Source organism: Hyperolius riggenbachi, chromosome 5 (genome assembly GCF_040937935.1).
Source record: "Hyperolius riggenbachi isolate aHypRig1 chromosome 5, aHypRig1.pri, whole genome shotgun sequence".
Classification (NCBI taxonomy): domain Eukaryota; kingdom Metazoa; phylum Chordata; class Amphibia; order Anura; family Hyperoliidae; genus Hyperolius; species Hyperolius riggenbachi.
The window spans coordinates 56,253,795-56,278,054 of record NC_090650.1 but is presented as its reverse complement, the minus strand read 5'-3'; the positions used below and the strand labels follow the sequence as shown (position 1 = coordinate 56,278,054).

The 24,260-nt window shown below is 43.5% G+C and overlaps 1 protein-coding gene across 4 annotated transcripts in view; it reads right to left on the bottom strand.

The window, feature by feature from the left end:
* Positions 1 to 24,260, bottom strand: part of MPP7 (MAGUK p55 scaffold protein 7) — a 508,595-nt gene that overhangs the window by 47,328 nt on the left and 437,007 nt on the right. For all 4 annotated transcript variants that reach the window (XM_068235721.1, XM_068235724.1, XM_068235723.1 and 1 more), the window contains exon 14: positions 13,103 to 13,183. In XM_068235721.1, coding sequence (XP_068091822.1) covers positions 13,103 to 13,183 — 81 coding nt within the window. The remainder of the gene's footprint in view (positions 1 to 13,102; positions 13,184 to 24,260) is intronic.

Below are 24,260 nucleotides of genomic sequence, written 5' to 3'. Positions count from 1 at the left end.
GACTACCCCCCTGTATACTGTATACATCTGTATACAGCTACCTTACCCCCTGATCCCCCTCTGATCACCTGTCTATCACCTGTCCATCACCCCTCAGCACCCCCACCCATCAGAGCAGACCCTAACTGCCCCACGGGGGTAACCGATCACCTGCCCAGGCCCTCGATTGCCCTCATACCCCCCTCCTGATTACATCCCCTGCTCTTTGTTTACATCTGTCCTCCCCAGCAATCACTAACTGATCTGCGATCAGTAACCCCCTGTGTCTGCCTCTCATCAGATCAGGACTCAGTATGCCCCGTGAGGGCTCCTGATCAACCCCCCACCCCCTCAAATCGCCCTCAGACCCCCCCCCCCTAATCACCGTCCAAGTGCATTGTATTTGACTGTGCTGTGATTGTATCGCTTGTGCTGCGCTTGTATTCGATTGCAGTGGTTCCCTGACCGAAAGTGATGACGAGGCTTTGGTCCCGGCTAGAGACCCCAAGTCGTTAGACCGCAGGTGGCGCAGGATCCGCCTCAAGGGCAGCAGGGTGGTGCTAGCGCTGTTGATAGTTTTCTTGGTGAGGCAGGCACCAGCAGCGCAGCATCTCCTAGACTTGGTACCAGTACTTCTGTAGACCCTGGCGAAGTGGTGAGCGTCAGCATGGAAGTTGAAACTGGTACGGTGGCAAGTGCAGTAGTACCCCCGTCGCAGCTACCAAGAAGAAGACGGGCCCGTAGTACCCATAGACTCCCAGAGGTGCTGGCACAACCAGATTGGCAATCCCCTGATTCCGCCGCACCCGTAGTGCCCACTTTCACCGCCCAGTCTGGAGTCCAGGTGGCGACAGCTCATCTAGGAACGGCCCTAGACTTTTTGCAGCTGTTCATCACCCAGGTTCTCTTGGACTTAATTGTGGTTGAGACCAACCGTAAAGCCACACAATTCATCACAGAGCACCCGGAGAGCATGTATGCCCAGCCTTTCGGGTGGAAACCAGTCCAAGTTTCCTACATTAAAATCTTTTTGGCCCTTATCCTTCACTTGGGACTAATGAAACAGAATGTATTGCGGTCGTATTGGTCTACGAGCCCAGTACATCATGTTCCCTTGTACCCTGCTGCCATGTCCAGGACACGATTTGAGTCCATCCTGCGCTTCCTGCACTTCAATGACGACAAAACCTGTCATGAAAGGGGAGACCCTGCTTATGACCGGCTCCACAAAATTCAGCCCCTCATAGACCACCTGTCATCAACATTTGCAGATGCTTATATCCCTGAACAGAACATCTGCGTAGACGAGTCCCTCTTACGCTTTACCGGGCGCCTTGGCATCAAACAGTACATCCCAAGTAAGAGAGGTATGGGGTGAAACTGTATAAGCTCTGTGAAAGGGCCACAGGCTATACATGTCGTTTTAGGGTCTATGAGGGAAAAGACTCAAAATTGGAGCCGGTCGGATGCCCCGACTACCTGGGGAGCAGTGGAAAGGTTGTGTGGGACTTGGTGTCACCCTTGTTCCAGAAGGGGTACCATCTTTTTGTGGACAATTATTACACAAGTGTGGCCCTCTTTCAGCACTTAAAGTTAGAAGGAATCCGATGCTGTGGCACTGCGCGGCCTAGTCGCCAGGGCTTCCCCCAACGGCTCGTTACCACCAGACTTGAACGGGGGCAGAGGGCCGCCTTGCGTACTGAAGACCTGCTTGCGGTGAAATGGAGGGACAAGAGGGACGTTTACTTTCTGTCCACCATTCACACAGACATGACAGTCCAAATTCAACGGGCAACTAAGGTCATTGAAAAGCCCCTTGTCGTCCACGAATATAATGTCAACATGGGAGGGGTGGACTTCAATGACCAGAGGTTAGCGCCCTATTTAATTACCCGGAAAACAAGACGCTGGTATAAGAAAGTGTCTTTTTATCTGATTCAATTGGCAGTTTACAACAGCTTTTGGATCTTTCCTCCAATTTCAGGACTCTGGGCCCCTTAGCGCAGTTAGGGTGCAAAAAAGTGCCACACATGTGGTATCGCCGTACTCAGGAGAAGTAGTATAATGTGTTTTGGGGTGTATTTTTACACATACCCATGCTGGGTGGGAGAAATACCTCTGTAAATGACAATCTTTTGATTTTTTTACACACAATTGTCCATTTACAGAGTTATTTCTCCCACCCAGCATGGGTATGTGTAAAAATACACCCCAAAACACATTATACTACTTCTCCCGAGTACGGCGATACCACATGTGTGGCACTTTTTTGCACCCTAACTGCGCTAAAGGGCCCAAAGTCCAATGAGTACCTTTAGGATTTCACAGGTCATTTTGAGAAATTTTGTTTCAAGACTACTCCTCACGGTTTAGGGCCCCTAAAATGCCAGGACAGTATAGGAACCCCACAAATGACTCCATTTTAGAAAGAAGACACCCCAAGGTATTCCGGTAGTAGTACGGTGAGTTCATAGAAGATTTTATTTTTTGTCACAAGTTAGCGGAAATTGATTTTAATTGTGTTTTTTCACAAAGTGTCATTTTCCGCTAACTTGTGACAAAAAATAAAATCTTTTATGAACTCACCATACTCCTAACGGATTACCTTGGGGTGCCTTCTTTCTAAAATGGGGTCATTTGTGGGGTTCATATACTGCCCTGGCATTTTGGGGGCCCTAAACCATGAGGAGTAGTCTTGAAACCAAATGTCGCAAAATGACCTGTGAAATCTTAAAGGTACTCATTGGACTTTGGGCTCCTTAGCGCAGTTAGGGTGCAAAAAAGTGCCACACATGTGGTATCGCCGTACTCAGGAGAAGTAGTGTAATGTGTTTTGGGGTGTATTTTTACACATACCCATGCTGAGTGGGAGAAATCTCTCTGTAAATGGACAATTGTGTGTAAAAAAAAACAAATTGTCATTTACAGCGATATTTCTCCCACCCAGCATGGGTATGTGTAAAAATACACCCCAAAACACATTATACTACTTCTCCTGAGTACGGCAATACCACATGTGTGGCACTTTTTTGCAGCCTAACTGCGCTAAGGGGTCCAAAGTCTAATGAGCACCTTTAAGCTTTACAGGGGTGCTTACAATTTAGCACCACCCAAAATGTCAGGACAGTAAACACACCCCACAAATGACCCCATTTTGGAAAGTAGACACTTCAAGGTATTCAGAGAGGGGCATGGTGAGTCCGTGGCAGATTTCATTTTTTTTTTGTCACAAGTTAGAAGAAATGGAAACTTTTTTTTTTTTTGTCACAAAGTTTCATTTTCCGCTTACTTGTGACAAAAAATAATATCTTCTATGAACTCACTATGCCTCTCAGTGAATACTTTGGGATGTCTTCTTTCCAAAATGGGGTCATTTGGGGGGTATTTATACTATCCTGGAATTCTAGCCCCTCATGAAACATGACAGGGGGTCAGAAAAGTCATAGATGCTTGAAAATGGGAAAATTCACTTTTGGCACCATAGTTTGTAAACGCTATAACTTTTACCCAAACCAATAAATATACACTGAATGGGGTTTTTTTTTTTAATCAAAAACATGTTTGTCCACATTTTTCGCGCTGCATGTATACAGAAATTTTACTTTATTTGAAAAATGTCAGCACAGAAAGTTAAAAAAATCATTTTTTTTGCCAAAATTCATGTCTTTTTTGCTGAATATAATAAAAAGTAAAAATCGCAGGAGCAATCAAATAGCACCAAAAGAAAGCTTTATTAGTGACAAGAAAAGGAGCCAAAATTCATTTAGGTGGTAGGTTGTATGAGCGAGCAATAAACCGTGAAAGCTGCAGTGGTCTGAATGGAAAAAAAGTGGCCGGTCCTTAAGGGGTGTAAAGCCCTAGGTCCTCAAGTGGTTAACTGGAATGAGAGTGCAGTGGACTTTTGCTATTGATTTTACTCAACTGGATACCCCGACAGCGAACTCATAGGACAATTGTATGGTGTCAAGAGACATTGGTGAATTTAAGGTTTCTGTATTAGATTGGCACTGCTTGTTAGTGTATGTTTAACTATTCTTATTGGTTAAATATTAATAATTATTTACATAGCTCTGACTTGTCACATAATGGCTGCAGCAAGATTGCTGCGGATACGTTACTGGAAAACGATACATTACTGAAATTCCTATGAGAAATATCACAAGGAAACACAAAATCAATGTGTGAAGATATCATTTGTAAAGCGTTGCGGAATATGCTGGCGCTGCATAAATCAATAATAATAATAATTATGGGAAGGTTGAATTCAAGATTTCCAGGAGTCTAAGTCATGAGTTTGTATTGAAAATCTTCATAGCTACACAGTGAACTGATTAAATTGTTTTACCATTGTAATATTATGATTTTTTTGTTATTTTCCTTTCTCTAATATAACTGTTATGTAGCTTAACACCTGGCAAAGTTATTTAAATTGTTTTACTTGAATAAATTCTACAGTAAAAAAAAAAAAAGTTTAAAAAAGTATTTCACAAATCCCAGTGCCCAGGCTGGCACACTCTTCCTATAGCTTCATTATTTTAAAGAGACTCTCTAACTTAAAAAAAACCCTCTGGGGGATACTTACCTTGGGAGGGGGAAGCCTCAGGGTCCCAATGAGGCACCCCTGACCTCTGAAGTCTGCAGGAATCCAGCACTGGCTCCCCCGAATCCTCCCCTGACAAGCTAAGATTTATTTACCTCTCCGGGATCCATCGCAGGTGCAGTAGCGGCTTTTCCTTCGAGTAAAGGAAGAAATAGCCAAACCTGATCCTATCTGCTCTACTGCAGAGGACCAAAGGACTCGCGCCTGCACAGTAGAGTGGATCCGATTGGGTTTGGCTATTTCCGCCTTAACCCGAACAGAAAGCCGCTAGTGCGCCTGCGCAGGATTGTGGTAGGTAAATATTTACCTCACCGCACCTTGGGGGACCCAGGCAGGCTAATGGAGGCAAGGAGGAGGACAGGGGAAGCCTCGTTAGGATCCAGAGACTACCTCCTCCTGAGGTAAGTATCCTTCAGAGGGTTTTTTTTCCATTACAGATCCTCTATAAATAGACTCTGTAACAGGTCCGTGTGTATGAGTTCTCAGCTATATACTGAAATAAAAGCTTCATAGCAAACCTGAAGCGAAAATAATGCTCCCGTCATGCGCAGTATGAGAAAATCTTGTACTGCGCATGCGTAGGACGATCCCGTGAGCACGTTCAAGGGCACCATAGGCTCGTTTAGTACCGGTGCAGGCACTGGTAGAAGCCCCAGGTAAGTTGAACTAGCTTTTTTTCAATTACTTGAGGTTTCCTTTAGTGAATACAATTGTTCATTTTACACTATTCATTTATCAATTCTTTAATAAATGTTTAGCCATTGTAAAATCTTACTTCACCCTGATTTACATTCTTAAAATGTATCAAACATGCCAGCATCATTACTGCTAGCAAGGTGAATCACTGTGGATTTTTTTCCCCTTATGAAGCGAGCAGGAACAACACCTGATCTACAGTACAGCGCCAACATCTTCCGCAGCGCTGTACAGAGTATATTGTCTGGTCACTTAATTCTGCCTCAGAGGGGCTCACATTGTAATCCCTCCCCTGTCTAATGGCTCCCCTCCCTCCCCTATACAGTTCCCTGGTGTGTAGTGGTCATCCCTCCTCTATACAGTTCCCTGGTGTCTAGAGGCCCCTCTCTCCCCTATACAGTTCCCTAGTGTTTAGTTATTTCCTCCATCTCCCCCATATGGCTTCCATGGTGTTCTAGGGCTTCACCTCCAATATAGCGTCCCTGGTGGTTTAAATTGGGCCAAACATAATGCAAAGTGGAGAAACCACCTGACAGCCAGATTTGGCCCGCGGGCCGGAGTTTGACATTTATGGTCTAGGGCCCATTTAGGGGGAAGCCAATAAACGTTATTTGCATATTTTTGGGATGTGGGAGAAAACCCCATGCAGACACGGAGAGAACATACAAACTCCATGCAGATAGTGCCCTGGCTGGGATTCGAAAAGATGAGAGTTCTGACCACTACGCCACCGTACCACTACAATATACACATCCAGGAGTGTTTCTACTGCTGAAACCAGAAACATGTAAGTAAATATTGGTATCCTGAATAATTTATTACATCCTACCATAGGTCATTACCGTTTCTCTTGAAGTATAAGTACACTTAGCACTTCAAAGGGAATGTAAAGTTGTTTACCTCTAACCTGTAATGTTCAGCACTAAAAATATTTAGAAAAAAGAGCCTCTGATATATTGGATGCTGGAAACTGGGAGACAGCAGCTTGTTTCAGCAAGAATCAGAACCTTGTTCTGAAAATGATTAGCACAAGCAGCATGTTTCAGGCTGCTGTCACTCAGGCTGGCCTCAGCCGTGTTTAGTTTGCAGAGAATGAATGATGTGCTCACTACAGAGTCGCACACAGGAATGTCACTGAGAGAGGAGGGCAGTACGCAGCAACATAGAGCGCATTTCATGCCAGTGTAACATACCAATATAAATGAGTGTAATTTATCTCACGCTGCACTAATCTGAAAGGCCTCTTGCTGTAAATAAGATGTACGACATAAAGCGCTCTTTCTCCTTCTCTCAGGAGATGCGTGGAGCTCACATTCTGGCTGCAGCAGATGCTAATCAAGAGAAATGAGTCGGTGGCCAGGCTGGAGACGGGTGATTCTCAGTAATGTGAAGCAATGCGCTCCGACTCACTGGCAATGTTCATGCCATTACCCAGGTGCCCCTGCGAGGAAGACAGTAGTGCAGGAGTGCACTGATAGAGGAGTAGCTACTTGCAGAAAACTTTGCAGGGGCTCAAGGGACCTCTATAAAGTTAGGGGGAGACCTGGGGGAAGCTCGGCAGTGCTCGGGGGCCCTGGGGGTTGGTGGTGGAATTTAACAGCAGCAAAGGGCCCCTAATGCACCCAGGCTCCCAAAGACTTCCAAAGCCTCCCGCCATAGGGGAATTTAATGGGGGAGCCAGCGCTGGAACGAGGGGCCTGCGAGAGAAATGGGAGCCTTCCCTCTTCTTAGGTGATTATCTATTTTTTTATTTTTATTTTATTTCATTTCAGACTCCCTTTAAAGGACAACCGAAGTGACATGTGACATGATGAGATAGACATGTGTATGTACAGTGCCTAGCACAAAAATAACTAGGCTATGTTACTTTTTTCTTTCTGTGGCTGAAAGAGTTAAACAACAGGTATGCAAGTGACAGTTTCTGTCCTGGTCGGGACTGGGTCAGACTATAGCATAACCCTCACAGATTAGAGATTACAGCCATACAATACTTTCCTGACAGTAAATGGCTTCTGAGAACAGGAAAGGAATAAAAAGGGCCAATAATTCAATAATTTGAACTCTAGCATACTTCAATGAAAGTGTCATTGAGCAGAGACAATGAAACAATAAAAACTTAAGAGGAACTCCAGTGAAAATAATGTAATAAAAAAAGTGCTTCATCTTTACCATAATTATGTATAAATGACATCTTTACCATAATTATGTATAAATGACATCTTTACCATAATTATGTATAATTGATTTAGTCAGTGTTTGCCCATTGTAAAATCTTTCCTCTCCCTGATTTACATTCTGACATTTACCACATGGTGACATCTTTACAGCTGGCAGGTGATATTAGTGGAAGGAGATGTTGCTTGCTTTTTTGGCAGTTGGAAACAGCTGGAAACAGCTGTTATTTCCCACAATACAACAAGGCTCCCACAGTGTGTTGTTAGAACTATGGTCCTGACATCACACTGTGGGAGGGGTTTAACCACAATGTCAGCCATACAGAGCCCCCTGATAATCAGTTTGTGAAAAGGAAAAGATGTCTAATGGGAAAGGGGGTAAGAGCTACTGATTGGGATAAAGTTCAATTCTTGGTTATGGTTTCTCTTTAAAGAGAAACTCCGACCAAGAATTGAACTTTATCCCAATCAGTAGCTGATACCCCCTTTTACAAGAGAAATATATTCCTTTTCACAAACAGACCATCAGGGGGCTCTGTATGGCTGATATTGTGGTGAAACACCTCCCACAGGAGACTGTGAGGACCATGGTACTCCTGGCAGTTTCCTGTCTGTGAATCTTGTTGCATTGTGGGAAATGGCTGTTTACAGCTGTTTCCAACTGCCAAAACAGCAAACAGCAGCTACATCACCTGCCAGGAGTAAAAATGTCACCATGTGATAAATGTCAGAATGTAAATCAGGGATTTAAAAGATTTTACAATGGGCAAACACTGACTAAATCATTTATACATAATTATTGTAAAAATGAAGCACTTTTTTTATTAAATTATTTTCACTGGAGTTCCTCTTTAAGTACTTTAGAAAAAAGGACTGTATTTGATCAGTTAGGTCAGAGAGCTCCGAGAAGCTCTTGCATAGATAACTGAAGTTTTTTTTTTTAACTGGTGCTGTACTGGAAACAATATGAGATTCTTTTTTGCTACTTATGTTCTTTTTCTAAGCGGTACTACGCATACAATTCATTAAATCATGTTTATTTTCACTCCAGGTTTGTTTTAAATAAACAGTAAAACAAGCCATTGTCAGACTTTTATTTAGTTATATTTCACTACGCAGAGCTCTGGGAATTAGAAAGCTTTGAAGCTGGGGCAAGTATCTTGTTTAGCTGTAAAACGGGTTGTTGAGAGAACGACAATATTCCAGGAGGATATTAAACCAATATCTCCATCCGGAAACAAGTGTTTGGGCCTTTTCATTTAGCAGCTGTGCCTGCATGTAAGGTATCTGCAGGTTTATGGAGCCTCCGGCCTATTAATGTCATTGTTAAGCAAATATCTTTTTACGGCGTGTTAAATGATCGCTTTATTTGTTTGCACGGATTGAAACGCTGCAGACAATACTGATTCCATGGAAGGCCCGGTGGGGACCGTAAAGACAATGCTGTCGAGTTCACCAAACATAAAGGTGTGTAATGAGTGTTCCAAAGTAAGCGGAAACTGGACAGCCGGAGCTGTCTGCTTGACCGCTACACCTTAAGCTGTGGCCCATCTCCCGCCTGGAAGCCCAAGCAGGGCGATGGGGAACACAGATGCCTAATCTACAGTTCAAAGCCATAGAGTGGGAGCTAGAGTGGGCTTTCCTATGTAACAGACAAGCAGACACTTCAATCTGCTGAAGGGAAAAGCCAAACAAACTGACAACCAGGCAGCATTTATGTCTAAATAATGATTACCGCTATTTATCCAACGAGGCCATAACTACACGCCAAGGTGACCTCACCAATAGTTTGCCTCGGCAACCCCCCCCCTCGCATAAGTGTGGCTACAGCTGAATAGCGTACTGGTAAGGCTATTGCCCTTTGATGTAAGGCTGGAGCCTTCGACCATGGTTTGAATCCCGCCTCAAGCCAGTATATAAAACAGTAGGGAGTCTTTGGGCAAGGCTCCCTAATGATCCTGGCCTTTCGTGGATCGCACCCCAAGTGGCTGCAGCTCTGAAGCGCTTGATCTTGAGGCAGGATTCACACTTGTCACATGCAAATTCGCATTTGAACTTAAAGGGAACGGAGCATAATTTTTAACTCGCAGGGCAGCTCAATCAGAAATGAAAAATGCATGCTAAAAATGTGGCTCATTATTTAAAAAAAACACTTATTTTACCTCATCTTTTTACATTAAAGGGTTAATTACAAGGCAGATAAAAATCCTTCAAATTAGATTTAAATGCCCAAAAGCTGAGATCAAACAAACCCATCCAGCATTAGGGAGGAGGGGGAAGACTGTGCTTCAAACAGATAATATAAGTCACACTTGATGAACTTCACACTAACCCTAATTGATGGCAGTGAAAGGTGTGTGTGTGTGTGTGTGTGTGTGTGTGTGTGTGTGTGTGTGTGTGTGTGTGTGTGTGTGTGTGTGTGTGTGTGTGTGTGTGTGTGTGTGTGTGTGTGTGTGTGTGTGTGTGTGTGTGTGTGTGTGTGTGTGTGTGTGTGTGTGTGTGTGTGTGTGTGTGTGTGTGTGTGTGTGTGTGTGTGTGTGTGTGTGTGTGTGTGTGTATGGCACCCATTTCAGCTATTTGAAAGCAGGAGCTGCTCAGATCCCTTTAACACAGGGGAACGCACATAGTATCCGAAAGTCATGTGCGTTTTCTGCCCAGACCAGTGTTAACCCTCCTTCAATGTGGTGGCTGCTGTGTTGGGTGACAATGGACCAGTCGTAGAAGAAATGAGAAGCAGTGAGGTCTCCAGAGAGCTTTCCTGAGAAGTTATCACCTATCTTATCCACAGGTTAATTTTAGGAGGAGTTTGGAGTTCCACTTAGTAAAATACATCAGATGTATGCATTTCTATTCTTAATTTGTTGATCTGTACAGAGCTCCACTGTGGAGTGATTGCTTTAACATCTATTGTATATGTTTAGAAATAAGGAGACAACAGCTGTTCTCCAAATGGTGAAGAGGCTTCAGCTGTCTGTCACTGGAAGAGCAACTTTCATATCCGCTTACTAAAATCTGAACATCAAAGCTACGGTCAGGCAATATGTTCAGAGAAACATGACGAATGGATAAAACAATACTGGGCACGCCCCTATTCTTGCCGGCACACACATCATAGTGGTAAGGAGGAAGTGCCAATCAAATGAGGCACACTGCCCGGTAATTAGTGGAAATGTGGAACACACACTTTGTCTTGTTGTTCATCACAGACCACAAGATCACTTATAACTGACTCGTGACCACAAGAATGCAGACTATAGAATACAGGAAACGTCATACAGCAGTGGTAAAAAGTCATGAAGCTTATAATTTGCTGTATGTAACTAAATGCCCTGTCCTGGGAGCTCCTCATACACAGGTCATTCATTCGCTTGACTGCCTTAAAGGGATACTGTAGGGGGGTCAGGGGAAAATGAGTTGAACTTACCCGGGGCTTCTAACGGTCCCCCGCAGACATCCTGTGTTGGCGCAGCCACTCACCGATGCTCCAGCCCCGCCTCCAGTTCACTTCTGGAAAACCACTGCGCCTGCGTTGCCGTGTCCTCGATCCCGCTGATGTCATCAAGAGCGCACAGCGCAGGCCCAGTATGGTCTGTGTCTGCGCAGTACACTCCTGGTGACATCAGCAGGAGCGAGGACACGGGCGTGCAGGCGCAGTGGTTTTCTGACTTTAAAGTCAGAGATTACAGAAGTGAACTGGAGGCCGGGCCGGAGCATCGGTGAGTGGCTGCGCCAACACAGGATGTCTGCGGGGGACCATTAGAACCCCCGGGTAAGTTCATCTCATTTTCCCCTGACCCCCCTACATTATCGCTTTAAAGAGAATCTGTAATAAAAAAAAAAAGAACCGGCGGGGGGCGCCCGGGGAATGGGGTTTAGGGCGGGGGGGAATAGGGGTACTTACCTCAGGACGGGGAAGCCTCTGGATCCTAATGAGGCTTCCCCTGTCCTTCGCAGTAGCTCTGATCCAGCGCCAGCTTCCCCCGAAAGTCTGCTGACAAGTGCGCAGGTGCAATAGCGCCTGTAGCAATATCTACCTTTTGGATCTAGTGCAGCCACACTACCATCTTCTCCTTCCGGGTCCAGCGGAAGCCAAGCCCTATCAGGTCCGCTATAGTGCTCCTCCGCTGGAGCCTGAGGAGGAAGATGGTACTGCCCCTGCACTGGCTCCAAAAGGTAAATACTGTCATCTGTAGCTGTCCGGGGGTCCCAGTGCTAGGCCGGGGCTACTGCAGAGGATGGGGGATGCCTCATAAGGATCGAGATGTTTCCCCCTCCTGAGGTAAATACTCCCCATAGGGGCTCTTTTTTTTTTACAGATTCTCTTTGAGTAGAATACTTGGAATGTTTTCAAATGTTCTTGTAAGTACTGTAACTAATAGTTACTGAAATGTTAGTTTTGGGAGTATAATCCCACGTTAACCAGAATTTCTCTTTTCTGTTTGACTGGAGTGTGAGGTAGCACAGGGGGATGCTCATGATGGTACCCACTACAGATAAATGCATTTCACAAGGTGGTTTGGGGTATCTAGGCCAATGAGAGCAACATTAAAAAAAGAAATCGAGAGCCCAATAGTGTAGTATGTTATGGGTGGGTAGAGCAAATATAAAGCGGTGACAAAGTATCCTCACAAACCAGGGTTACCGCATAGGCAACCACTGTAAAGGCAGGTGGGGAGATTAGACCTGATCCCACTCAGGTTCAAAAGTAGCTCTCTGTAGAAAAAGATGGGGTAACTCCCCTCCCCAAGGGTGGACTAGACCAGTGTTTCTCAACATTTTATTGGTATGTACCCCTTTTAAAACTCTGTATTCACCAAGTACCCCCTAGCATAGTAAACATTATCACAAGTACCCCTTGACAAATATATATTTAATTGTAGTACATGATAATTGGTTCTAAACAATTTCCAAGCATTTACTATTGCTTTTAATTAGCTGAAATACTCATTTTGCGTTGTTTAAATAAGAGTTATAATTTTCTAAAACCCTAAATTTGTTTTCTTGGTTAAGTATATCAAGCCTGAGTACCCCCTGGAACCATTAGAAGTACCCCCTGGGGTACGCGTACCACACGTTGAAAACCTAGGGACTAGACAATATAATGGAACAGAAACAGAGGCGCGAATAACAGGATCAAATGCACCCATTGTTGCCTGAGGAAGCGGGAATTAACCTGCGAAACGCGTTGTGGAGTTTTTTGTCAAATAAATTGTTGTTAATCAAAAAAATCAACAGAAGCTGACTCTTCTGATTGGGGAGATAAGTCCAACACTACCTCCTATTTTAAACAGTTTTTAATGCATTTTATCCTTTTATTGGCGTCTCTGTTCCTGTTCTAGTATAATGAGCAACATTAGGTAGTTTTGTTCTGAAAACAAATCTATATGGCGGGAGTAGAAGTTAGTTACCATCCAGAAACCTCTTGGCTACCCAATCAAATTACAGCACACAGCTGCCACTTTGTAGCCCTAGCCCCTCCCATTGCCCTCATAAGATCATTTATGCAGCAGGGAATGTGTCAGACATTGCAGCTAATTACATGTAGAAAGCAGTGTGTCTCACACATCCAGGTTGTATGGCACATGTGTAATTATACGACTTAAATTGAACAAAAGACTTCAATAAATAGTCATTCACATAGGTAAGCACTTACGTGGTACCGTCACTCCATAATGCTGGGTGTCACTAATCAACACTTTCCTCTTCAGTTCATTTAGTCCAACACCCACAGGCCCTATAAACACAAGAGAACACGTGTAAGTACAAGACATATGCCCGGCACATGTCTGCTCCTGGAAACATGGAACAGAAAACTCAATATGGAATGTGGCAACAGCATGGATATATACTGACTTGTTACAGATGCACAAAGTCCCCAGAGAGTGCCGGGCTGTATTTCTATGCAGGCTTCATCACCTACACAGCTCAGCTCTGGCAGGAAGGACTGCCTTCTCTTACGAAAGCCCAACAGCATGCGCAAACCTAAATATTCCATCTGACAGATTGCTAAGCACAGGGCTCAAATGCTATGCTGTCTGCATCACATGAGGCCTCTGCAGTTTTATACTCTTCTTCACAGTGAACCTTAAAGGGAACTCAAGGTGAGAGGGATATGGAGGCTGATGTTTATTTTCTTTTAAATAATGCACATTGCCTGGCTGTCCTGCTGATCCTCTGCTTTTAATATTTTAAGCCGTAGACCCTGAACAAGCATGCAGATCAGCTCAAATCTGACAAGATTAGCTGCAAGCTTGTTTCAGGTGTGTGATTAAGGGCCCGTTTCCACTTGTGCGGTGGGGAAAAAATTGGCACGCGGATGTGAATTTCGCATGCGGTTGTATGCAAATTTTCATGCGAATTCGCGTGCGATTTCACATGGATGACTATGTATGCGAATTTAACCATGGCAGTGCCTGTGTGCTTTTCCATTGTTTCTATGCGAAATCGTATGCAAATTTGCATGAAAATTCGCATACCAAAACCACATGCGAATTTCCTATTAAATACATTGTATGTGAATCGCATAGCGGTATGCGAATTCTGATGGCTCTGCCATGCAGATTTTTTCTGCACAGAAAAACGTTCAGAAATCCTGACAAGTGGAAACAGTCCCATCCACTTGTATTGTCTATGCGAATCTGCATGCAGGAAACGCATGCAGATTCGCTCTAGTGGAAACGGGCCCTTAGACCCTACTGATCAGAAAGATTAGCTACACTGCCAGGCAACTGGTATGGTTTAAACGGAAATAAATATGGCAGCTTCCATAAGTCTCACACCTTGGGTTCCTTTTAAGTGAATTTAACCTCCTCAGGACCATATGGCTCTATTTCTTAAGCTGCATATTCACCTGAAGATGCAGGAAGATTGATCACAGCGATGTCCCCTTGACTATTAATGTTCCACAATCCATCTTCCTGCTCGGGGGAACGTGACAGTACACGATAGGTGCGAACGAGAGTTTTAACGTTCGCTGCACTTTGCGCAGCAGTGGTTAGGGATCTTAAAGATCCGATCCACCATGGGTTGCAAAACGTCATCCGTTTAATCTCTTACCCATGTTGCGAGATCATGTAAGCATGATGTAAGCAATCGCTCGTCGCTCCAAACATTACCGGTCGTCAGAAGCAATGCGCACAAAATCGCAAAGTGGGTGCGTATAGAGGCTATGCCAATGAAAGTGGATGGAGGTTAGCCCACTGGGGCAATTGTGATTTGCCCAAATAGCAATAGCTCTGTCTGCAGCATTTTCCTAGCGATTGTAATTCAATGTTAAGTATTGGATCGCTGCAAAACTGCTTTGCAATCGCCCTACCAAAGCAATTTTGCCGTGATTTCACTACCTGAACCACCCACTAAAAATTTTAAATTGAACATCTCTAATCGCAATCGCTTTTGCAATCACTAGCACTAAAAATAAAAGCACTACAAAAAACGTTGAAATTGTTGCTAAAAATTACTTTACAAAAGGCAAGAAAAAACGCTGATCAATTGCAATCAGCAATCTATAGTGGGTCCCAGGTCTAAGAGTGAGGTGACTGGTAGTATCTTCTAAAATAATGACAGCAATCATACCTTCTATAATATAGTTCACTGCAACCAAAAGATGATTTTTTTACTTATTTTTCTTTACGTGAACCTGAACTGAGTCAAATTATTTAACATACAAATGATGTACCTGCAAATGAATATTACATACTTAACTCACCGTCCGTTTCATTTTCTTCTTACAACGATTCCTTCCAGTTATGACAAGATTTTGTCAGAACTGAAATACATATCAGTTGTTGTCAGTTATAAGTCAATTTGCTGTCAGTTATAACTGGAAGGAACACTGATGAGCAAGGTAATGTCAATGCTTCCCTATGGCTCAAGTGAGCGATGTTACAGTTTAACAGTGTGCTGACCAGGAAGCTGCTGTAGGGTAATGGTCATCTTCAAAATGTAGGACGGAGAATTCCAGTGGACAAACGGAAAAAGGAGAGGATAAAGAGACTGATGTGTGTATGTTTATTTTGACTTTTAATTTTCAGTTAAGGTTTGCTTTAGTTTTGGGTACAGGGGAGATTTAGAACCTCAGCTTGTTTGTTTATTTACTGTCTGGGTCCTGTTTGGCGAGATTTCACTTCTGTCTCTCCCGTCACAAGAGAAAAAAAAAGCCTCATTTTGTTGACAATCTTCCTGTAGTCAATAAAAAACTATAAAAAAAAGGTTCCAGTTCATTTAAATGAGACCAATATATGTTTTTTTTTTCCAAAACAATCACCAGTTACATTTCATTTCCTCTCTACCAGCGGTACATTTGGACCCGTCATTTCACAAGCGGAGGGATGTGCTGTAGGCACAATGTAACAGGAACATTCGAAGTAGCTCGCTTGTAAAAGATGTAAACGCTTTAATTGCTTCAGACATATTCACGCAATTAGACGGTCTGCAGCGAAAACCAATATATATTCCTAGTAAACCACACTGTTTAAATGTTGTTTTAGGCGTATTTGGATAAAATCTTCCTTACGCCTTTAAAACACCATTTTTTTTCAAGGCACGCTACATGGAGGAACAGATTTTTCTCATCAATTTGTAAAATGGTTTTACTCCTAAAATTCTATTTCGGTTGCGTATCCAGACTGGAGGATTAAATCCTGGGCACACACAGGATGCCAGATACCCTTCCATGCAATGAAAAGAATGCAAAATGCGGCCTTCATCATTTAAACCTTTGCTTTATAATAAAACCCTAGTCTGTCATTAACTGGTTAGGCATATGTAGAGTAAACTCACATTCCGGAGACAAAAGCTGGTATGTATTGTTTACGTCTTATTTTGTTTTTCTAAGCAATCATGACACTACATGGTCAAGTAAAAAAATAAAAATAATTTCAAGTGATAAAAGTTCTCTTCCATCTGCCACTGCTTGGGACTGCCTGCATTTGTAGGCATTTACTGGTGTCTGTATCTGAGGAGAGAGTGACAGGGAAGAAAGAGTGACTTGGAGGAGAGAGTGACAGGAAGGGGAAGTGACAGAGTGCCAGGAAGGGGAAGTGACAGAGTGCCAGGAAGGGGAGGTGCCAGTGCAGAAAGATGGAGTTTGGTTATAGGAGGAGAGGAGGAAAAATGAAGGTAAAAGAAGAAAGGGAAAAAGGAATAGAGACAATGAACCCCCACTATATTCTTCTATCTAGTCATCTCTTGTCATGCACCATCTATTGTACAATGTCATGGAGATCTATGAATAAATAATAACAATACAGACTAAAAACAAAATTTGATTGGCCTGCCCTGATGGAAATGCACACAGTTTTCCAGGAAACATAAGTGTCAGAGCAGAAAGCCCATTTAAACACAATTTTAAACACAATAAGCCGTTTCTCTTCATGTTATTTTTTTTAATGCACCTTTGTGTGAGGGGGACCCCCAAAAAACAGCATGTCACTTTTTCTGGAAGCCACAGAGGTTTGTCCATTGACGAACATGGACAGCTTTGGATGACCAGCATGTTACAAAGCGAACAGGTGCGGTGTCTGAAGAGACACACCTGAAAAGACGCACCCGGACACCGCAATCCTGAAACTCAGATCCCACCAGAGTGGAAAATGGACATTTTATGTACATTTAACTGCAATTAAAAATGGATAGTGAACAGATCCTATTTTATAAATAGGATCTGTTCACACTTGTGGATCCATTGTGCTAAGCATAACGCACTCTTGTGCAATCTGTGATTTTTCCCGGAGAGCGGATGCATTTCTCATATAGGCTATGGTGGAAACACATTGGCTCTGAGCTCGAACTGGTCCACAAATGGAGCATGGGAACAGGCGTAATACTGTCTGCTCCCACTGGCCGTTGGAGTCTGGCTCAAGTGGGAACCTAACCTTAGTGGAAAATAAGACACAGACGCACGCACGCGCGCACACACACTCTTTTCTCTTTGCTCCCCATCTGTTTAAACAGGGAATGTAATTTCTTGTGCTGGTACGATGGGTATGTACTCTGCCTACATTGCAAGTGAACTTTGGATTTACAACGTCCTGTTATCACCCGGACTCTCTGGTATGTGTTGTTTTAAGCCGCATCTAAACGCGTAGATGCGGCGGCGATGTTCCTTATCAATCGAGGTGCTGATGCGGCTCGATTGATAAGATCCGACAGGACAGATCTCCCCACCGCCGATTCCCTGCTCGTTGCCCGCGAGGGGACAATGGCAGGGAATCGAGCGGAAGATAAGCGGCGCCAGTGGGGACAAGCAGGGAATCGAATCCGGCGCGGGCGACGCGGAAGAGGCGATCCGGCGGCTAATCGAGCTGCCGGATCGCAGCCTCATCTACCCGTGTAGGTGAGGCTTAAGAAAACAAGTGGCCTTATCTATTTGTCATAAATTAGCTAGCATCCCTGTGAGACCCTCTTGATATTGTAATTAACCACTTCACCCCAAAGGTGTTTTTACCCTAACGGACAAGAGCGATTTTCACCTTTCAGTGCTCATCCTTTTCATTTGCCAATAGCTTAATCCCTACTAATCACAATGAATTGATCTATATCTTGTTTTTTTCACCACCAATTGAGCTTTTTGGGGTTGATATTTGTTTTCAGTGATTACTTTATTTTCTATGGGAAAAAAAATAAGTAAAAAATACTCTATTTTTATAGTTTTAATATAAACACTGCTACTGTACAAAAACCCATACATTTGATCTGCCTGTTTGTTCTGGTTATCACAAGATTTTAATTATGTCCCTAGTACAAAGTATGGTGACAATACAGTATTTGGAAATAAAGGTGTATTTTCTCTTTGGTAGTTTTTTCCCTACTATTTTCACATGCACAGTAATGCACGTGCACGCGCACAGCGGCAGCAGCACTGTCTGACTTATAAAAACGCCCTGGAGCCATTAAGAGGCTCTAGCAGGACATTTTGTAAGTCAGTTTGTCATTAAGTGGTTAAAGAGAGTCTGAAGCCAATTTAAATACTTGTTTTTACCTGTTATTTATGTTAAGGAATATGAGTAGTGCTAAAACACTGCATTCCCGCCGCAGAACGGGGGCTTTATACCCCCTAAATCCTTGGGGCAAAAATGGGGGAGCGCTTCCTGGTAGAGGGAGAGCTTTGCAATGTAGCTCTGCCTCTACTGGAGTCAAACTCCGCCGATCGCCGCCTATGCCCGCCCCTCTCAATCTTCTTTCACTGAGGGGGGCAGGGAGAGGCAGAGATCCGCACAGAGATTGACTCCAGTAGAGTCAGAGCTACAGCACAAAGCTCTGCCTCGCCAGGCAGCAAAATCTACGACCTGGAAAGTTGTGGAATTTTGCCCTAGGATTTGGGGGTATAAAGACCTTGTTCTGCCGCAGGAATGCGGCGTTTTAGCACTGCTCATATTCCTTAACATAAATAACAGGTAAAAACAAATATTTAAATTGGCTTCAGACTCTCTTTAAGATACTTAATGACATTTATTTATGTTTGCAAAAGAATGTTCTAGTCTGAATGTCCAGTGTATATAAGTTCCCTGTTCTAACATCTTGTTAGCATACATTAATCAAGTCTGAAGAAGGCTTATTAGCCAATAAATGGTACACTACAGATGAAAAAATGATTGCCCTATTCCTCCATGACAAGCCCCTCTCTCTCATGTAAATTTATACTAAGAGAAATAAAGAGAAAAAGGGGGAAAAAAATGAGAGAAAAAGCCTGGAAATAAATAAAGGAAAAAAGCCAATCAGGAGCAGTAGATAAGGAAGGAGAACAAGGTGGGTAGGGAAAGAGAAAGATTTGCAGCCCATAAACAAGGCCAGAAAATAAACTACTGATTAAAAAAACTGAGGGAATTTTTACAGACATGTCAAGTTCAGTGTAAGCTTAGATTCCATCTAGTTTTTCGTTTTCTTCAAATCAATGTGTAGCTGGATAGGTGCAAACTGACAGTTCATAAATGACTTTGGAAATAAGAAGCTGCTGTTGAAGATGAAGTAATTACCAGAGGTCAAGCCATGGATCAGTCGGCTGTGACAGCCATACTGCTGAGGTAGCCTGACAAGAGCCCCTGCCTGCCCAATACAGGGGAAGAGGGGGAAGCTTTCTAGAGATTTAGAAGTCAGCAGGTAGCAGGCAGTGAAGTCATGTGTAACCTCCCAAGATCCAGAGCTTTTACTATGAATATTATTTACGGAGACAGGATGATCACCCGGAGACCTCAGGTGGACAGACTGACAGCAGCTCTAGAGGTTTTGTGAAGAAGACACAATGGAAAGGAAAATAAGAAGGCTAATCTGACCCAGATGCCAGACATCCCTGAAGCAGACTGGTGGATGACTCCCTAGGAAGGCTGTTAACACTTGCTGACACGGGGTTATTAATGGTAACAGTTAGAAGCTAAGTGTACAAGGGGCTCCTGGGAGAGCAGAGATGGCCTGGCAGCACTAATGGGGTCCACTGAACCCTATAATAAGTGAAACCAAGTGCATTATATCCCCTATTACATAAGAGGCAATTAGACGTGGTTGGTAAACCAGGCCAGCTCAATGCCATGGCTTAGGGAGAGAGAAAATGGCTACATACAGGCCATGAAATAATTTTAAGATGTTACTGAATACTTAAAATGGTAATACACATATGCAGGTTGATTACAGTCTGATATAAACTAATGGATTGTTATCTGACTGGAATGCAGTCAGATAGTGATCAATTCTTACAGCACATGGTAAACTTCCCGGATCTTCCTACAGCCCACCGTTTCAGTGCAGGGTCCCTCTGTAGTCCAATAGGTTTCTTCTGGTTGGGAGTGTTGCAGTGGGACTGAGACTGAGGCGCCAGGTGCTATCTGGACATACTGCTGTTGTGTGCTCCTTCCTGTAATTGCCTGATGAAGCGGGTTTGACCTGCGAAACGCGTTGCAACCTTGTTTGGAGTATACCAATAAATGTCCCTTTTGTGAATACACAGTTGTTGTGTCTGCTTGTGGGAGGTGAGTCCACCACTGCCTCCTAAGCAATAATTTTAAAACTTTTAAATATTGTTTTTATCCTTTTGGCGCCTCTGTTCTCTACCATAATACTGATATAAACTAATGGATTGTTATCTGACTGGAATGCAGTCAGATAGTGATCAATTCTTACAGCACATGGTAAACTTCCCGGATCTTCCTACAGCCCACCGTTTCAGTGCAGGGTCCCTCTGTAGTCCAATAGGTTTCTTCTGGTTGGGAGTGTTGCAGTGGATGAGCGTATCCGGATTAAGTTTGTGCATGCATGCCCAGTAGAATGAAGCACGTGTCCACAGAGGAAAAAAAGAAGTGTATGAGTGACCTCATTTAAACAGCCATGTGCAAGTAAGCCCCGCGTATGCCCACTAAAGTGAAGTTCAGATGTGCTCATCTATGGTCGGAAGCATGGCCAGAAGATAAAGAGGGACCCTGCACTTTTTGTGAAGATCCCGAAAGACTATGCATCATCCAGAAACGTTTAAGTACTAAGGTAAGTACCTAACTTTTTCTGCCTCCCCACGGTTTCAAAAAAATGGTACATCCACAGCATCCTGTGTTCTCCACAGCTGTGTAGAGTGAGTGTGGCACAAACAGGAAAGGCTGCATTTAGGGGTCATCATTTCCTGGGTTAGTTGTGCGGATAGCAACTAGAGTGGTGCAGGGGATTGCCGCTTGTAGAATATCTGTACAATTACTGATATTCTACTACTTAATTCCAATGGTAAAATATTGGAAATCTTTACTGATACTTTACTATGTCTTAACCTAACCCTATTCTCACACAGAATCCTCCCTCTACTGATGTAGGACCCCAAGACCTCCCTCTAGTGATACCTAACACTAAGACCTCCTCTAGTGATGCCTAACCCTAAGACCTCCCTCTAGTGATGCCTAACTCTAAGACCTCCCTCTAGTGATACCTAACACTAAGACCTCCTCTAGTGATGCCTAACCCTAAGACCTCCCTCTAGTGATGCCTAACTCTAAGACCTCCCTCTAGTGATACCTAACACTAAGACCTCCCTCTAGTGATGCCTAACTCTAAGACCTCCCTCTAGTGATACCTAACACTAAGACCTCCCTTTACCGATGCCTAACCCTAAGACCTGCTGCAATTTGTATATCCATATGCCTTGATGCCCGCCATTCTATAGGGCACAGACATTTACTAATTTCCACAAATTGTGGCCATTATAAAAGCCATGATTTGCGGTAAAGAAAGATGGTACATTTCAGCAACTGGGGGTGCTCGATAGCGGGCACCACTGTGTGCCAAATTTCCCTTGTGATGCTGCAAATCATGGCCTTTATGAAAAGCGCCTATGGCAGTGCCCTTTTTTCGCTAAGGGCTCCAGTGCCTTTTTTCCTGATTCGAACTGGAGAATATTAGCAGGTCAGTGCAGCACTGTCAGAATGATTACGGCTTCTTAATAGCTGGGAGAGCATCTCTGCATACAAGCCTAGGGACAACAACCCACCGCAACATTTATGCTCTTGAGTTGCATTTAAAACTACAAAATATACATTTAACCAAAGTAGGCTTTTCCTTTAATCAGAGAAGCTTTAAATATCCTGCTTATAAATAGAATATAAAGCAACCTTTGCATTAGCTCCACTGGCTCATCAGCTAAAAGCTGTATCTCTTCCAAGTCTAACTATTCATCTGTCCTCGGAGAGCAGAGCTTAAAGACTCCCATCATGTCTCCAAAGCTTTTATTTAGTCCTCTGCTCAGCTCTGTAATTAAATAATAAAAAATACAGGCAAAATAAAACTCCCTATTAATCCATGTAAAGTCAGGCAAGAAGCTTACGGTATAATCACAGACCGGTGTTCAGGTTTATGGGGAACGCGGAGAATACTCGCTGGGATTCCTCTGCCTGCTGCACAAGGAATAGATGAAGAAACATTACCCAAAATGACTTCATTCTATGTGCGGTTATTTATTTATTATTTTTATTATTATTACTTGCACAAAGCCTTGCCACGTTCTGCAGGACTACGTCATACATTGGATGCAGTGCTTAAAAAATGAGCAAACCTGGAGAAATACAGCATACAGCGGATTCTGGAACATATACGGAAGGTTGTAAGAGCAACTGTAGAGACATAAAGGCAAACACCGACTTCTCATTATTATTGGGAGTTTAACCCTTTCGGCACCGAACAGCTCTGGCCCCTTAGACACTTTAAAGCGGACCCAAACCCAAAACTCAAAATATTTAGTTGTACCACTCTGACACCTACAAATATAAATACACACTCCTTCAAGCCTATGAGCATTTCAGTGGCTGCTTTTCACCCTTCTCTTTTCATAACTAGGGTTATACAGGTGGCAGCCATTAGCAATTCCTCCTTTGCCGGACACCATCTACTCCACCAGTCTGCCGGATTCTGTCCCGGCAATTTGAAAGGAAGGGAGGGGTTTCTCCAATAAATGTAAAATATTTTATATTTGTCATCATGCAGCTGAAAAAAGGCTGCTATTTATTATTAGAATTTAGAAAATAGATTTCATTTCTGAAATCTTGTATTTTTTATTTGGGTCCACTAACATAAAAAAAAATAAATCCCCTCTGGGGGATACTTACCTCGGGAGGGGGAAGAATCAGGGTCCCAATGAGGCTTTCCCGTCCTCTGTAACTTAGGTGACTCCAGCGCTGGCTCCTCCAAAAGTCCCTCGACAAAGCTCGACAAGGGTGCAGGCAATACTTACCTACCGCTTCTTTCGGGTTGAGGCGGAAATAGCCAAATCCGATCAGATCCGCTCTACTGTGCAGGTGCAAAGGACATGCGCCTGCGCAGTATAGCGGATCCGATCGGTTTCAGCTATTTCCGCCTTAACCCGAAGAGCCGCTAGTGCGTTTGCGCAGAATCGCAGTAGCCGATATTTGGGGGTCGCCACGCTGGATTTCTGGGACACCAGAGGACGGGGGAAACCTTGTTAGGTTCCAAAGGCTTCCCCCTCCTGAGATAAGTATCCTCTAGAGGTTTTTTTTTTCATTACAGGTTTTCTTTAAGGACCAGAGTCTTCCTTCCCCTACTATGCTCTGTGATTCCTGTGATTGGCTCACAGTAATCATAGGCCCGGGAGCCAATGGAATTAACTCCTGACCAAAATGTGAAACGCTCTGTCTTTTTAAAATGGTCTGCATCACCCTCCCCCCCTCAATCTTAGATCAAAATCATCTAGTAACTTGGTCACCCCCAAAACCTTTGAGACAGAGCCTTCTGTCATGCTGCCCCTACACTTTGGAACTTCTTGTCACACCCAATCAGGACATCTCCATCCCTGGAAGCATTTAAGTCCAAACAGACAAAACCACCTGTTTAGTCTGCATTTATGAACACCTATTTCCTATGTAACACCTGCAACCCTGTACTGATCTGAAACATATCTATGCACTTTGAGTCCTAAGGGAGAAAAGCACTTTACAGATGTTATTGAACTGTACAGTAGAATCTCTATATCATCTCAAATAGTAAAGATCTGGCTATACTAAACTCTATCCGCAGGATTCAGCAAGTGAGCTTGCAAAATATACAATGTATGACCAATTCTGATATAGCAAACAACTTGGTCATGTCCCTTGAAATTTACTCTAAAGGGATTCTACGGTAGTATGTTCAGGCCAGTATAGTCTCAAAAAAGAAAAACAAAGAACAAAAAACACAAAGCACATCCAATCCTGGTGATCGCAATTCAGTTTTGCGGACCTAAATTTAACGAACTGGAATCTGCATCTAATCAAGTCTGGGCTGTCTGCAGTCAGTTGAGAGGAGAGTTCTACTTGTCTCCTATCAGTCACTGCACTCTGCACATTCTTTGTGAA